The sequence below is a fragment of the Choloepus didactylus genome, chromosome 13, assembly GCF_015220235.1.
Source record: "Choloepus didactylus isolate mChoDid1 chromosome 13, mChoDid1.pri, whole genome shotgun sequence".
NCBI classification, from domain to species: Eukaryota; Metazoa; Chordata; class Mammalia; order Pilosa; family Megalonychidae; genus Choloepus; species Choloepus didactylus.
Genome location: NC_051319.1, coordinates 77,810,099 through 77,826,641, shown reverse-complemented (window position 1 = coordinate 77,826,641; position 16,543 = coordinate 77,810,099). Strand labels below are relative to the sequence as shown.

Genomic DNA, 16,543 nt, shown 5'->3' with positions numbered 1-16,543 from the left:
CAGTCTCTTTGAGTTAGCACATTTATATGGCTCCACTGATCAAGGCCCACCCTGAATGAGCGGGGCCACGCCTCCATGGAAATATCCCATCAGTTATCATTCACAGTTGGGTGGGGGGCATCTTCATGCAAACAACCTAATTCAAACGTTCCAACTTAATCCCCACTATTATGTCTGCCCCACAAAGAATATGGCTTTTTCTGGGGGACATAATACACTCAAACCAGCACACCAGCAAATAGTACAATTTGAGAGAATAGTAGGTTGAGTATTATTTTTTTTTAAAGATAAATTTTTACTTCCTCTGACCAGGTATAAAAACATCACAAGATGCAACCAGTGCTTGAATATATACATAGGGGGAGACTTTCAATGACAAGTTAGGGTGGCTCTTACAGGTGATTTGGGAACAAAAGTCCTTTTTGGCAGTTCTAAGTTGTGCTCTGAAAACCCTCTTCTGTAGCTTTCAGTGCCCTCATGCTATCACTATCAGATCCTTCTGTCATGGTCTCCCTCTAAGTTCATCCCTGCTCCAATAATAACATTCTCCCCATTCCAAACTGCAAAAGACAGAGGATACTAGGCTTTAGGTAATCTTATACAATTAAAGTAGTACCCATTTTGGTGTCTGTGCATGTGTATACTTATATTTAATTTTTTGTGGTAACAATGCAGCATAAATTTTGTCATTTTAACTATTTTTTAAGTGCAAAATTCAGTGGCATTAAGTACATTCACAATGTTTTGCTGCTGTCACCACCATTCATTACCCAAACAGAAACTCTGTACCCATTAAGCAATAACCCCCTTACAGGGACTGAATCATGTTCCCCACAAAAGGTATGTTCTGGTCCCAACCTCTGGTCCCATTTGTAAATAGGAACTTTGAAAATGTTACTAGTTAATGTGTGCCGAAACTGAATGAAAGCAGGTCTTAATCCAATATGGCTTAAGTCCTCATAAGCAAAGGAAATTGGGCATGATGGTGAGAAGCCATGGAGAGCAGCTGGAAGTCAACAGAATCTGGGCAAAAAAGGAGAAGACACAGCCATGTGCATTGCCAGATGACAGAAAAGCCAAGGAAACCCAAAGATTGCCTGCGAGCCAAAAGATACCAACCCCAAGAGGAAGCAAGTCTACTAGCCTCTGAAGCTATGAAACAATAAAATCCAGTTATTAAGCCAACCCATTATGTGGTATTTGTTTTAGCATCTAGGAAACAAAAACAGTCATTCCAACCTCTAATCTTCTTTCAGTTTCTATGAATTTGTTTATTCTAGACATTGCATATACATGGAAAAATACAATATTTGTCCTTTTGTGTCTCATTTCACTTAGCATAATGCTTTCAAGTTTCATCATGTTGTAGTATGTGTCAGAACTTTATTCATTTTCATGGCTGAATAGTATTCCATTGTGTGTATGTACTACATCTGTCTATCTACTCATCTGTTGAAGGACACGGGTTGTTTCTACCTTTTGGCTATATAATGCTGCTGTGAACAATGGTGTACTCTTATCTGTTTGAATCCCTGTTTTCAATAGTTTTGAGTATATGGAGTAGAATTGCTGGGTCAAATGGTAATTCTATGTTTAACTTTTTGAGAAACCACAAAACTTTTTCACAGAGGGTGCACCATTTTACATTCCCAACAGCAATGCACAAGGGTTCCTATTTTTCCACATACTCACCAACATTTATTTTCCATTTCTTTAATGATGGCCATCTAATGTGGGTGAGGTGGTGGTGTCTATATTTTGAGGTTGTTCATTTTATAGATTGAGAAAAGGTATTTTGTATGCTACTAGCTGGCATCAGTTCTCTGCCATTTCTCACTGTGCAGGGTAGCTTGGGGGTGCTGGCCTCATCCATAAGCCTCCCCTTCTTTTAAAGCTTTATTTTCTACTGTAGACTTGGATAAGCAGGACCAGCACTAGGCACTCACCGGTCTTCTCACCATTTAGGCTCACATTATGTTCATTTAAACATGTTGTACCAATTTTTTTCACTGATCAGATAATATTGCTATACTGTGTCAGGCAACATTATTTTGCATTAGCCCCCTTACATATAACCAGATTTTGAACTCCTATGAATCATGCCCTTTTAACCAATACCACAGGTTGATGTCACAGTGGAGAAGCACAACTGGGGAGAACTGTTAATTATGATATCAGTAATCCTGCTAACCAATATAAATAAATCATCCCTATTCATGAAGATGCAATGTAACAAAATCAGAACTTGCTGATAGTAAAATAGCATTACTACAATATGAGGAACGAAAAATATTTTTCTTTTGAGTTAAGAACTACTTAAAATTTGTAAGAAACTATGAAGGAAAACCTATGAACATGAAGATATTCAATACACCATTAATAACTGTGGAAAACTGGAATTATCCCATATTTCCAACATTAAAAGAAAATAACAAAGTACCTATTGAACTATTATGCAGATGCTAACTGATAAAGGAATATGTATGATATATATTGCAAATTTGAGTCTTGACTAAGATTCACAAGTATATAAAAATTACATATGCATTTGAACAAAAACTAGAAGGAAATGGGTAACATAAAAAAAGACAGTTCTTATGATTGTGGATGGATATTATAGTTTCAATAAATGTTTGGGGTTGTTCATTTGTTGATCAATTACTTGAGTGCCTACTAAATACTAGTTACCATGTATTATGGATTGAATTGTGTCCCCCAAAAGACATGTTCAGGTCCTAATGCCCAGTCCTGTGAATATCAACTTACCTGTAAATAGAATCTTTGAAGATGTTCTTAGTTAGGATGAGACCAAACTGGAATAGTGAAGGCCATAATCCAATATGACTGGAGCCCTTATGAGGAGAGGAAATTTGGATACAGAGAGACAGAGACAGAGAGAAAGATGGCCATGTAATGGAGGAAGAGATTCAGTTATGCCACCACAAACCAAAGAATGCTGACCACCCACCAGAAGCCAGAGGAGAAGCATGGAACACATTCTTCCCTTTAAGAGAAAGTATGACCCTTAATTTCAGGCTTCCAAGCCTCCAGAACCATGATACAAATTTCTGTCATTAAAGCCATCCAGTTTGTGGAAGTTTGTTACAGCAGGCCCAGAAAACTAAGACACATGCTAGTTAGAGTGTTAAATAAGAGATGGTACTAGATCCCCAGAAAAACAATCCTCCACTAATTCAGAATCTCACCAATTATATAAAATGGTGGTAATTAATAAAATTATATTTACATGATTCATAGGATCCAAACGTTCAAATTGGTATTCATAAAGCAATTGTGAAGACCTCTTTGGATTGTAATTAATGAACATCTGATAAAGGAAAATTTGAATTATAAGAAAGAATTCATTCATAGGAAATGTAACGTGGAAGTTTTACGTGTTTAAGGAGTATGATGTATGCAATCTGCTCTCAAATCTTTAGAAAATAGATGGACAGATAACAGATAGATAGATAAAAGGAAGGGAGGGAGGGAGGAAGGAAGGAAGGGACAAAAAGGTAGATGGCAAAGATGGCAAAATGTTAAAATTGGTGGATCTGGGTAACTGGGGGGTGAGACATATGTTGCATTTCTCTGCATGTGGTTTGTATTGTTTGTGCAACTGTCCTGTAAGCTTGAAATTATTTTAAAATAAAAAGTTAAAAAGAAAAAAGATGAAATTCATTTTCAGAACGGTCCAGTCTCTCCTTGTCTATAATCAAGGTCTTAAGGAAACAAACCCACAAAACCACAACTTAGGGTCATGGTTCTCTACCTAGTAAGAGGTAAAACTTCATAAATATACAGGTAACAACATATCTCCCCCTTTTACAATCCTCTTCTCTCTTAAAAACAAAGTTGGCCAAACAAAATCCTAGGATAAACAAGTTTTTTCATTTGTGAGAGCCTATAGAAGCCAGATGAAAATTTCAGTTCTTTAGATGGAAATGTTGATGTGTAATAGATCATTTAGTCAGTTAAGAGCTAAAATTGTCAAGATTTAATATTACATGCTCATTTATTTCTCAGAAGTCTTATTACTGTGGGGTTTCTGAAGTCTATTATCATTCCTAGCATTTCTCATTGGAATGGCTTTCTTTGATGAATGACATGCATTCTTGATTCTTGTATTAATTGCTATCTGTCTCTCTAAACTTGAGACTCCACAAGGGCAAGCCCATCTTTTGTTTTTTCCTTACCATTTTACTGCAATCCTAGAACAGAGTACTCAGACTTACCTGAATATTTTCAGAGTTTTCTTTCAGTGAAAGTGTCAAAATTTGCCATTTCTAATGAGATTTGCATATTATTTTCATTTGATCCTAGCATTTGTTAGGTAGGTTAATGTTATTAATTTATTGACAAACTATAGATAACAAAGATGAACAAATTATTTAAAATTAAGTGTTTCTGGGAAGATAGCAGATTAGGAAAGACAGAGAAAATTCTCCTCTGTAAATAACACTTAAATAAAGGACAGAAAGTGCTCCAGAACAGCAGTTCCAGGGTTCCACCAGCTGGGCAGGAACTTCTACACCCATAGTGAGTGTGTACTGGAGAACCGAGAGACTACATTTAAAACCGGTGAGCGTTTGGCCTGGAATGCCGCCGGGGAACGGGTGAGTGGAGTCAGCTGATGAGCGCAGAGGGGAACAGCCTTCCATGCCTTGGGCACCCGCTTTAGCACTTGGCTCAAGTGATAACCCTTCGCAGACCCATGGCCCAGAGCCCCTATGCCAGGGACTAGCAGTTGGAGAAGGCAGACAAATGTGGAAGGGGATAGCTTTCCATGTCCCATGCATCCATCTTTGCAATTGGCTGGGGAAATATCCCTTCACAGCCCCATGGCCAAGAGCTCTCATGAGGGAACTCAGGATTCAGCAGTCATGTGCAGCTTCCATTCTTCCTCCACAGAAGCCCACAGTGTGCATGGCCTAGAGGCAGGAGAGCCACACAGAAGTGCCAAGAGGCCTTCCCCAATCCCAGGAATTTTTGGGCACACAGCACACAGGGACCATGCGGCATTTGAGTTGGAAGATGAGACACACAGTTCTGCAGCCTCAGAGTACTCCACCCACAGCCATGGGAATGGTCAGGATCACTGTGTCCTGGAGCAGACTCCCTGCCAAACTGCACAGGGCATGCCTCCCACCCACAGGGCTGGCAGTCCCCAGTTCAAAAGGAAAATTGGTACACTGACTGGACTTCTACATGGTTTGGACCCCCACTCAGTGCATGGATGAAGTTGGAGAACTGGCTTGAGGGTAAGAGGTGGTTCTGGAGCGCCATCTGCTGGTACATTAGGGAAACTGCAATCCACCAAGCTGTAGCTCTGCCAAATTATAGATAAACGTTCAAATAATTCTGCATATCCTAAAAGAACCCTATCAAGATAAGTAAATGCCAAGAGGCCAAAAACAACTGAAAATTATAAAGCATATGAAGAAACTAGAAGCTATGTATAACCCAAACGTCCAAATTAAAAAGCCAAAGGAGACACAGAATTTGGAACAATTAATCAAAGTAGTACACACAAACACCAATGCCATGACTCAGGATATAAAGGACATGAAGAAGACCCTAGAAGAGCATAAAGAAGAATTTGCAAGATTGAATTAAAAAATAGTGGATCTCATGGAAATAAAAGATACCGTTGATAAATTAAAAATATTCTTGAGACACATAACAGATTTGAAGAGGTAGAGGAATGAATTAGTGAACACGAAGACAGGACAATGGAATGTGAAAGCACAAAAGAATGAATGGTGAAAAAAATTGAAAAATCTGAAATGGATCTCAGGGAAACGATGGATAACATGAAGCCCACAAATGTAAGAATCACTGGTGTTCCAGAAGGTGAAGAGAAGTATCTTTCAAAAGAAAACAGCTGAAAATTTTCCAGAATTGAAGTTAGACAAAAGTCTTCAGATTATTTAAAGTATGCTGTCAATTAACAAGCAGGAGGAACAACAAAACCCAGAGTAGTAAAACTATAGAACATTAAGGATAAAAGAAAAATCTTAAAAACTACCATAAATTATCTTCAAATGAACAGACTGACAACAGTCATCTTAATGGATAAATATCTTTAAAACAGAATTCTGAAAAAAAAAAATTACATTTGACTAGAATTTTAAATCCAGCTATCCTTGAGGAGTGAGTATTGATAATTCAGTTCATGATCTTCCACACTCCTACTTAGGAGATTTAAAGTGCCTTCAGCAATAGCTTTTCATTGACTTAACTCAGAGACACAATATAGCACTACTCAGTGATTGCCAAATTGTTTATATCACTTTAAATAATGAGGCACTGTACATAAGCTCTTTCAATTAACTTTATTGAATACTGAATAGCCAAATTGATAAGTTAGCACAGATTAAATCATTATTTGCATGGGTTACAAATGACTTTTTTTTACAGGAATAAAACAGTGAAAATTACAAACGGTAAAAAGGAAGACAAATCTTGTTTCAGGGAAGAAGGATTGAACACAGCACATTGAAGATCAATACATATTTAAATTTCAGAACAAGAATTTAATGTTACAATATTATACACTACTTTACAAAATTAAATTTTCTATATAAGGGTTATATTTGTAATAGTTAACAAAATCTTGAAATCACATTTGGTGGTCCCCTAGATAACAGCTGTTATGCATCTTTGATTAGAAGAAATAAATCTTTTATTATAATTGTAAAACAGTCTATTAGACTCAATACATTAAATTAAAAACAGTGAAAAAATATGCAAATTAAAATAAATGGTACTGCTTGAGTGAATATTAGTATGTCAGACTTACAGAAATGTTATTTTAAAAATCCTAGAAATTAGAAAAATAGAGTACTTTTTATGGTAGAACTGCCATGCTCAGATTTAAATACCAAGATTGCCCTTTTCTGTTGCTTTAGTAGTTGTAGATCTGTAGAAAATTCAAAGATCTTTCATGATAATTTACAACTACAATAAAAAAAATATGGCATAGTGTAAATATTAGTTGTTTTACATCAAAAAAGTAATACAAGATGAGACAGCAGGTAGTACCCCACAGCAAAAAACTCAAACTAAAAAACACATTCAATATTGCAAAAAATAACTGCTTATTATTAATATCCCCAAAAGAGTCATTCACTCCCTCATTATGTAGAGATGAAGAAAACAAATATTGCAAATCCCAACTGAAGTTATATTTTGTATGGCCTGCCTGTTATAATTTTGGATTGCACATGTTATACAATATTCAACTTTTTAAAGTAAATTTTTAAAAGTAAAATTTTGAAGTACGCTAACAAAGCGTGTGGTAATAAGAGTCATACCCACTAAGGGATGTAGTGAGGCACAAGGAAAATTATTGTTCCTAGAAGCACAGACTTTTCCATCTGGAAGATTCTTTACATTAAGAAAGGACTTAAAAATATCAACATTTAAAATTCACATTAAGGAGAGAATTTTAGTTATGTTAAGAAACATCAGTGCATAATAGTGACTCTCAATTTCTTTAAAAGAGGGGAAAATATAGATTTATTTTAATGTGCTACAATTTAAAAATTGCTTCCTAATAAATGAAGCAGCTTTCAATAAAGCTTCCAGTTCAGTGTACCACTTACACACTGAAAACAAACCTTAACACTGTTTAAGGGAGATATTTTTATAAAACACGAAAACTATATTGAGCCAGCTGACAAGCAGTAGCTATATAATCTAAAGGGACATACTTCTTCCCTATAACAAAACAACTCAGTTAGTCAGCTCCTGTTGATGTAAACCCGAAAGTTACCACTTCATTGGTGATCATATGAGACCAAAACTGTAAACACATTTTCTAACCCATTAAAAAAAAAAAAAATTCAAAATCTTTTCATTAAGTATCATAAATGAACATCTTTTACTTTTTAAGAGGTTCATATGAGACAAGCTGAATTTCAACAACAAGCCAATCTCTTTTAAGGTATTACATCACAGCACTTTAAATACACAGATGAATAATTTACCTATTTGTAAATAAACTTTACTTAATAGTTTTGACTATAATATTATCTGGTTTAAACAAAACAGCAGCCTCTTAAGCATGTTCAGAAATCAAGTTTCTTTCATAACTTCATTATATTGGATTTGTATTATCTTAAAATCCACCAAACCAAACGGCAGCATTCATGCTTTAAAAGGTTTTTGTTTCAAGGAATAAATATTTCTTATGAGTGGATTCCAATTTAGTTATTAAACTCCTTAGAAAAATATTACTGATGCATTTGAGGCAGCATTTAAGAAACCTTTCATTTGTTTCATTCATCCTCATTTTACCAAAATAACATTTTTTTATATGTAGAGCAGAAATGTACCAGACAAATCCCACTTAAAGACCAAGAGAATTAGTTTCCCATCTCCTTATCATCATTGCCCACTTCCAATATATTTATGAAAACAGCCCAGATTCTTTTCACTACAAAATAAGACAGTATGGCCAAGCCTTCTGCAGCCAAACCAAAAAACTACTTCACTATTATAGTTTTCACTTCAATTCAAAGTGACTTTATTCTTCAAGAACGGAGAATACTGAGACTTTAAAGCTTGAATGTTATTATTTCATGTCCTTCACAAGCTAGATTAGAATTAGTTTACTCTAGTTCTAGTGAACCTGATGATCCTTTTCCTCCTTACTTAAAAAAGAAAAAAAAATCAGGCATGGGGGATAGATTCTAGTTTTTCTATATTCTATTCACTTCTGAAATTTTTTTATTTTAAAAAGATCATAGCAGTTGTATAAAAATGTAGCTTATGAGGGGTGACAATGGGATTGGGCAAGCCAAAAGGACCAAACTCCACTTTGTCTAGTTTATGGATGGATGTGTAGAAAAGTAGGGGAAGGAAACAAACAGACAAAGGTACCCAGTGTTCTTTTTTACTTCAATTGCTCTTTTTCACTCTAATTATTATTCTTGTTATTTTTGTGTGTGTGCTAATGAAGGTGTCAGGGATTGATTTAGGTGATGAATGTACAACTATGTAATGGTACTGTAAACAATCAAAAGTACAATTTGTTTTGTATGACTGCGTGGTATGTGAATATATCTCAATAAAATGATGATTAAAAAAAAAAAAAAAAAGATCATAGATTTATAACTTCCCTGTAACACAGTTGTGAGGTTTTAAATGTAGCAGCCCAAAATTCAGAAAAATAAAAAATAAGAAATATACATTACGAACACGTAAGTCTTTATTTTACAAAATGTACTTTGCCTCTGCAATATTGTCTCATCTATTTGAATCTATAACAACTCAAACATAATTGGCAGCAAAGGAAAAAAGTTATCCAATCATATATATTGATATATTTTGATTCGAAACATACAGTATTTCAGAGATGCATGTTTGATTCTCTGCTGTGGTCCTTGTATTTGCTATAGTTTTTGAAATCACAGTGAAAACATCTTAATCATCACATCAGTCCATAAACTTAATGGAAAAGGAAGGTATTACATATTGCCAGGAATTCTGCATTACCATGACTTTCCTTAAAAATATTAAGTCAAATTTCTCCATTTATTCACTTATTCACTTGCTGCTGTATATGTAAGAGGAATTCATAATATGATAATGCAGATTCTGTTCTGTCTTCTACCATGTTTTGAAGAAAATTTGCTTTTACTGGACTCTCATCCCTTAGGAATAAAAGACAAAAATATTTATATATTTTAAATAAAATGTAATAGTAAAATAAACAGCTTTGTCACAGGCTTCTGACATATCGTGATAAGCATCATAACATTTACCATTTAAATACAGTCCATTCTTGTTATTTTTAATAGTTATATTCTTTTACGTTTCCACAAACACTGAATAAACCATTGTCCTTAGAGGAAATACAGGGTGAGGTTCCTGCAAGTCTCTGTTGACAAAATTTCCTCAACTGATCAATATATAACTTTACATGTGTTCTATTTAAAGATACTGTTTTCCTTCTTCAAATTTGCATACAATGATTCCCTGTGAAGGTCTTTGTTTCACCAGAGTTTTAGAACTGCCCACATATACTCCATCTAGAAAAGTATCATTGCAGTCAAAACATCTTAGAGCGACATTTATACAAAGCCTCTGAACATAAATTAAGGCAAGTTTAATCATAAATCACATTGGGGAGCAGATAACTGGAGCTCATTAAATAAAGTGTTGATTCATTAACACTGAACTCATGACCAACAGCACAAGTACCCTGCTGGAATGAAGCCTAACACACATATTTTCTCTGCAAGTCACATCATCGCCTACTTAAGAGCACTAGACATCAACTTCAGCACTAGGCATTTCAAACAGTAAAATCACCAACCAGATACAAAATACAAAAATGTGGCACTAAATATTCCCTGAAAAGGATACTTTTTTAGAGTATGAGAGCTGAAACAAGAAGGCCTTGTTCCACCTCAGCTGAAACACACACAACAGGTGACTCAACTTTTCACCTCTCTGCGCATGTCCATGAAAATGGCTGAAAAAGCACCGAAAATATTGATTTGGGGGTTACAAATAAATTTTAAAGTGTAGGTAAATTAGGAAATACAGAATTCACAAATAGTGAGGGTCGATAATACCTACTTCTAGATGCTTTCTCTGAGGGAATATATGGTTGATAACGAAAACTTCATGTTGTGTAGGGAAAAAAGTTTAAAGTGGAATTAAAAGAAACAGGTAAGGTTTGTACTAACAAGTTCATTAAAAGTTTAGGAAAAAAAATAATAAAAGTTTAGGAATTCCATTACATGGATATAAAACATAATTTAGTAATATTTATTGAGGATTTTCTTTTTTTCCATATTCTTCTAAAGAGCTGCTTAAGCAATAGGTCACATATATTTATGATTTAAAATTTAAAATAAATTGCTTCACTACTAGTAAATAAAAAATTCAACTTGCCTTATTATATAAAGTATTGGGAAAAATGGTCTCTGTTCTCGAAGCCAAGAGATGAAAGCTATTGTTCTGGCAGATTCTGGTGTATCAAGTTCTGGAAGGTCTGTCTGTTGAACAAAACCCAGCAATATGGAACTTTAATCATATATTAAATGTATCATCTACAGTTCTTCTCCAACTTTAACATGTATATGAAACAGCTGGGGATCTAGTTGAAATGCAGATACTTATTTAGGAAGTTTGGGGAAGGACCTAAGATGCTGTAATTCTAACAAACTCCCAGGTGATGCCAGTACTGTTAGCTGGGAATGACAATTTTCTAGTAAAGATCTAGAACAAGCATTGGCAAACCTCTTAAAGGGTAAGACAGTAAATATTTTAGGCTTGCGGGTCATTTGGTCTCTGCTGCAACTACTCTACTCTTACATTATTACGCTAAAATAGCCATAGACAATACATAAGTGAATGGGTATGGCTATGTTTCAGTAAAAATGTACTTACCTAAACAGGTGGCAGGCCCCTTGGCCATAGTTTGCCGAGTCCCTATCTTTAGAAGAACCTCCTAGCTCTTCTCATCATTTTATTACAATATCTAGAATTAACTGACATATTCAGATGGTTATTAAAAATCTGACTATTTCTCATATCCTTACTATTAAAACTGCCTAGGCATCCAGTCCAGTAGTTTTTCTCAAGACCTGAAAGCTAGTGCATATCCCAGTATAATCCTGACATGTCTTTTAAATACATGAATTCCCTAATGACTTCTCTGAATGACAATAAATCCAAATTTATGAAAAAGTCATGACATGAAATATATATTCCAGGATAAGTTAAAACTGGTAGAAGGGACTAGAAAACATGACACTGTAAAATAAGACCATCTGTTATAATAAATGCTAACTTTACAACTCAAAATTATCCAAATGCTATTCTGTTTAATAAGTACTTCCTTATGGATCATTTCAATCACTCCTCCATAAGCAAGAGCATTCTTATTTTACAAATAAAGCTATTACTAACATGTCCAAAGCTCACATAGTTAGTAAGAGAGTCCATTATTACTGTCTTCAATAATCAATATTAATTCAACTTTTAAGCAGCAGTTAAAAGGACTCTGCCAAAAATAAAATGCAATCACTTGCCAAATAATAAAAACACAAAAACAAAAATGTCATAATATTAATGCCTTTTGTAACCAACTATTTTTTTTTTTTTTTTACCATTAACTAAATTCATTCATTTCTCCCTAAAATAGTATGCATGTCACAGGACTTGCCCTTGGGAAGACTGCTGCTGCAAAGGAGAGGATAGGCCTGCTTATAATTGTGCCTAAGGGTCTCCTCCTGAATGCCTCTTTGTTGCTCAGATGTCGCCTTCTCTCTCTGTAGCTAAGCCAGCTTGGCAAATGAAATTACCGCCCTCCCTCCTATGTGGGATCTGACACCCAGGGGTAAAAATACCCATGGCAACGTGGAATATGACTCCCGGGGAGGAATCTGGACCTGGTATGGTAGGATGGAGAACATCTTCTTGACCAAAAGGGGGATGTGAAATGAAATGAAATAAGTTTCAGGGGCTGAGAGATTCCAAAAGGAGCCAAGAGGTCACTCTGGTGGACACTCTTACGTACAAATATAGACAACCCTTTTTAGGTTCTAATGAATTGGAATAGCTAGCAGTAAATATCTGAAACTATCATACTACAACCCAGAACCCTTGAATCTTGAAGACAATTGTATAAAAATGTAGCTTATGAGGGGTGACAATGTGACTGGGAAAGCCATGTGGATCACACTCCCCTTTGTCCAGTGTATGGATGGATGAGTAGAAAAACAGGGAAAAAAAAAAGCACCCCGTGATCTTTTTTACTTTAATTGTTCTCTTTCACTTTAATTTTTATTCTTATTACTTTTGTGTGTGTGTGGTAATGAAAATGTTCAAAAATTAATTTTGGTGATGGGCGCACAACTATATGGTGGCACTGTGAACTGATTGTACGCTTTGTATGACCGTATGGTGTGTGAATATACCTCAATAAAGAAAATAATAAAAAAAATAGTATGCATGTCAATGAAGCAAAGTCACCTAAAGAATACATTTAAAACATAAAATGAGTATTTTCAGTTAGAAGAGAAGCATAATCTATGGGAACATTTTCCTTTTTGGAAAAATTTTGGGGTTTGTGTTCTCACTTCATAATGGGATAATTCATGGCATTGCGACTTTTGAAATGACTTTTATAGCTACTATAATCACTATAAAAGACAGTCTTACCATAGTCTGTGGAATTGATGCATAGTTTTGAACTCCTACAACATGGCTGAGAAAATTATGTCCACAATTTTTTCCAATCCAAAGCATCATTACCTGGAGGAACAGGAAAATTCTTTTTTAGATAGCATAACATTAAGTCTGTTCACTCATCTTTACCAAAGAGTATTTTTTAAAAGATCAAAAGAATGAGTAAGTTTATGAGATTGCACAGCCTTCAACTAAACTTGTAATAATTACTACCTGTCATGATAAGACATTTTATGCTTTACTCAAAAGAAAGAAGCCGTAGAGGGGAAAGGTGGTTAATACAAAAATACAAAGATTAAAGAGTATAAAATCTGATCAGGAAGAGATATTGAGGGGAATGAAACCAAATATTTTAAAAATACAGTAATATGCAAAGAGAAGGATTAGGATTAGTCAGAACACTCACAGAGCCTGCATCCATGAGGAAAGCTCCATCCCTACTCAGCTTCTCCACAGAAAGCTGAAGAATAGGGGGCTGAGGTATGGTTCTATCATTGATGTTGAGTGCTCCCTGAGGAATTAAGTAGAAGATTAAAGCTTTTAGATATAGGTAATATGTAGACATAATAAAACAAAAAAATTTTCAACAAATCTTACCTCTAAGAGGTTGGGCCTTATTTAGATAAATCTCAACTATTATTATTTAAATATAGAAGATGAGTAAATATTTATCTCTTATCTAAACAAAGCCACTGTGAATCCTAATAAAGACAAATTAACTTCTAATCTTAACTATTGCTTTAACAATTAATGCAATAAATGCAATGTAGTATCCTGGAACAGATAAATGACATCAGTGAAATCCAAATAAAGTTTGGAATTTAGTTAAAAAATAATGTATCTACTGTGAGTCATTGACTGTAAACTTTGGATGACTGTAGGGTGTGTGAATATATCTCAATACAACTGCAAAAAAAATGTATAAATATTGGTTTCTTGATTTTTATAAATGTACCATGGTTATATACGATTTTAATAACAGAAGAAACTGGGTGAGGGGTATATGAGAATTTTCTGTAGTATATTTGCATCTTTTCTTTAAATCTAAAAGTATTCCAAATTAAAAAGTTTATTCAAAAGAGAGACAAAGATAATGAGAAGCTATCTTTTTTGAAATCCAAGTTCTAACTGGACCTGACTGCTTGGCTTGGATCATATGCACATACTGAAGGGGGGGGGGCGGGGGCGGGTAATGCAAATGAGATTTTAATAGTTCTCTACAATCTGACATTTATTTACTGAAGCCCAGAAATGGAAGTTTCTCATTATAATGAATTTTAACGCTGTTATCTAAAAAAACCGCAAAACGATCTTTAAAATATTTGTAATTATTCATTTTTTTTGAGCCAAAACAAACTTAGGTACTTAATTAAACCTTATCCAAAGGAGGATGCATATATGCTGAAAGTAATATTTTCATTAAAAACATTTCAAAGCTTAGGGATATTCATGTTCTGTGAATAGAGATGGTTAAAACTGGAAACAATATATATGTCCAGTAATAGTAGAATGTTTTAATGATTTTATGAACTCATTTAAATTTAGGTTTTAAATGAATGTTTATGTACATGAAAACTGCTTAATTATGATGATGATCATAATAATGATGATCATGATGGTGCTGCTGATGAAAATAGCTACCTACTGCTCACAGTGTGCTTATTATAGCCAGGCATTTTTCTAAGAGCTTTACATAGTTTAATTTATTTAATGTTCAAAACTACAAAAACAGAAAGATTCATATAGCATGACCACAACTAACTAAAAAAACAAAACTATGTATGAAAAATAAAGGCAGGAAGAAAGTATACCTGTAAAGGACATTTATTGCTCTGTCCTTTCAGCATCCCTCCCTCATGCACTCCCCATTGTTTGAGAGAACTTTAGTGATGAGGCTTTAACTCTATCAGGGGCTATTGATCATAGTAACTTAAGACCTCTGGCCTTGGGGGATGTGGGGGACAGAAGACCCGTATATAACAATCAGAAATTTTCCCTAGAGGTTTTCTAATGTGAACCAAGAAAAGACAGCCTTGTGTTTCTCAGATGAAAAGGGGGAGCTATCAGTGGCTATGTTTTCTAGTCTTGTAGAGAGGGCTCTCTGAAAGAATTAGGCTCATGCAAAGGGAGTCACTGAATCCTAGATTCTAGTAGATCGTGAGTCTACCTCTACTCATGCATTTCTGTGCTTTGTTTTTGAGTGCCATTCCTGTCTCCTGACTAAGCTTACTTGTAAACAAGAGTCCTGATAAATGCATCACTGATATATTAACAGAGCTTCTCTTTGGATGAAAGTATTATGAGTGATTTTTTTTCTTCTTTCTGGTGTTTTCCATACTATAGACATACTATATATTACCATTTATATTTTGATGTTAACTTGCTATCTTTTAATATGAAAAGAAGGAGTTCCAGTTAAGTAGACTTGCCAAAAAAGTCTATTGCTATTCTTTTTGTAATATAAACATGGTAATATTTCAACAGTTTTGGTTTGCTTAAAAAGTTACCTCAAATTTCATATGCAGTTTCTGCTTTAAATATGCAAGATATCTTAAATCTTTGAACTTTGAAATGTTTTTAACCAAAATATTACTTCCAACATACATATCCTAACTTGATCACAACTTTAAGAAAAAAAAATGTATGGCTTAATATTTTCATGCTTCTGACTTTAACTCAGAAAATTTCTTATCAAGGACAAAAATATTACAACTTAGGTAAAAATAAATATTTATCTTTAATTCAAAGGCACTATTACACTGAACATTGACCTGGGGTGTTTTGATATAATTTCACTCCCAGGACACTCCTTTCAGATCAACTTTGTTTAAATAAATAAATAAATTGGTTTCCCTGGTCAATTTGACAATCTTTTCATTAGATCTGCTTTAGAGATTTGTCTTAGGAAACTTAAATGGAAGGCACTATTTTTAAGAGCTTCCCTAAATCAAAATTTCCTTATTGGATCTATCAAAGGAATAAAACAGAAAGCTTTAAAACACAAACAAACCTTTTATCATTTCTGCACTGGATTCAATATGATTATCTTATAAACTTTCAAGTAAAACCCACTAAAAAAATCAACTAATCTTACCTCATCTGAGAGACTGTCAATTCTATACAAATTGGGATGAGTTGTGAGCATAAAGTAAACCAGAGGCTGATTTTTCACTTGACACATAGCAAAAATTCGTTCATCTAGACGTGCATTTGTCCCAGTCTGGAATGATTTCTGTAACAAAAAAACACCCCAACCCCACAAAAAGAGGTATTTAAAAGAAAAAAACACATAATACTTTGCTAATGCCAGTTGTTAAAAGAATATATTCAGACA

The 16,543-nt window shown here is 34.4% G+C and overlaps 1 protein-coding gene across 3 annotated transcripts in view; it reads right to left on the bottom strand.

Annotated features, from left to right (window-relative positions):
- Positions 1–9,112: 9,112 nt before the first annotated feature.
- Positions 9,113–16,543, bottom strand: part of SEC24A (SEC24 homolog A, COPII coat complex component) — an 85,607-nt gene continuing 78,176 nt past the window's right edge. For all 3 annotated transcript variants that reach the window (XM_037802175.1, XM_037802177.1, XM_037802176.1), the window contains 5 exons: positions 16,304–16,441; positions 13,616–13,720; positions 13,183–13,275; positions 10,909–11,012; positions 9,113–9,659 (listed from right to left, as the gene is read on the bottom strand). In XM_037802175.1, the coding sequence (XP_037658103.1) occupies positions 9,545–9,659; positions 10,909–11,012; positions 13,183–13,275; positions 13,616–13,720; positions 16,304–16,441 (555 nt within the window). In that variant the 3' untranslated portion in view covers positions 9,113–9,544. The remainder of the gene's footprint in view (positions 9,660–10,908; positions 11,013–13,182; positions 13,276–13,615; positions 13,721–16,303; positions 16,442–16,543) is intronic.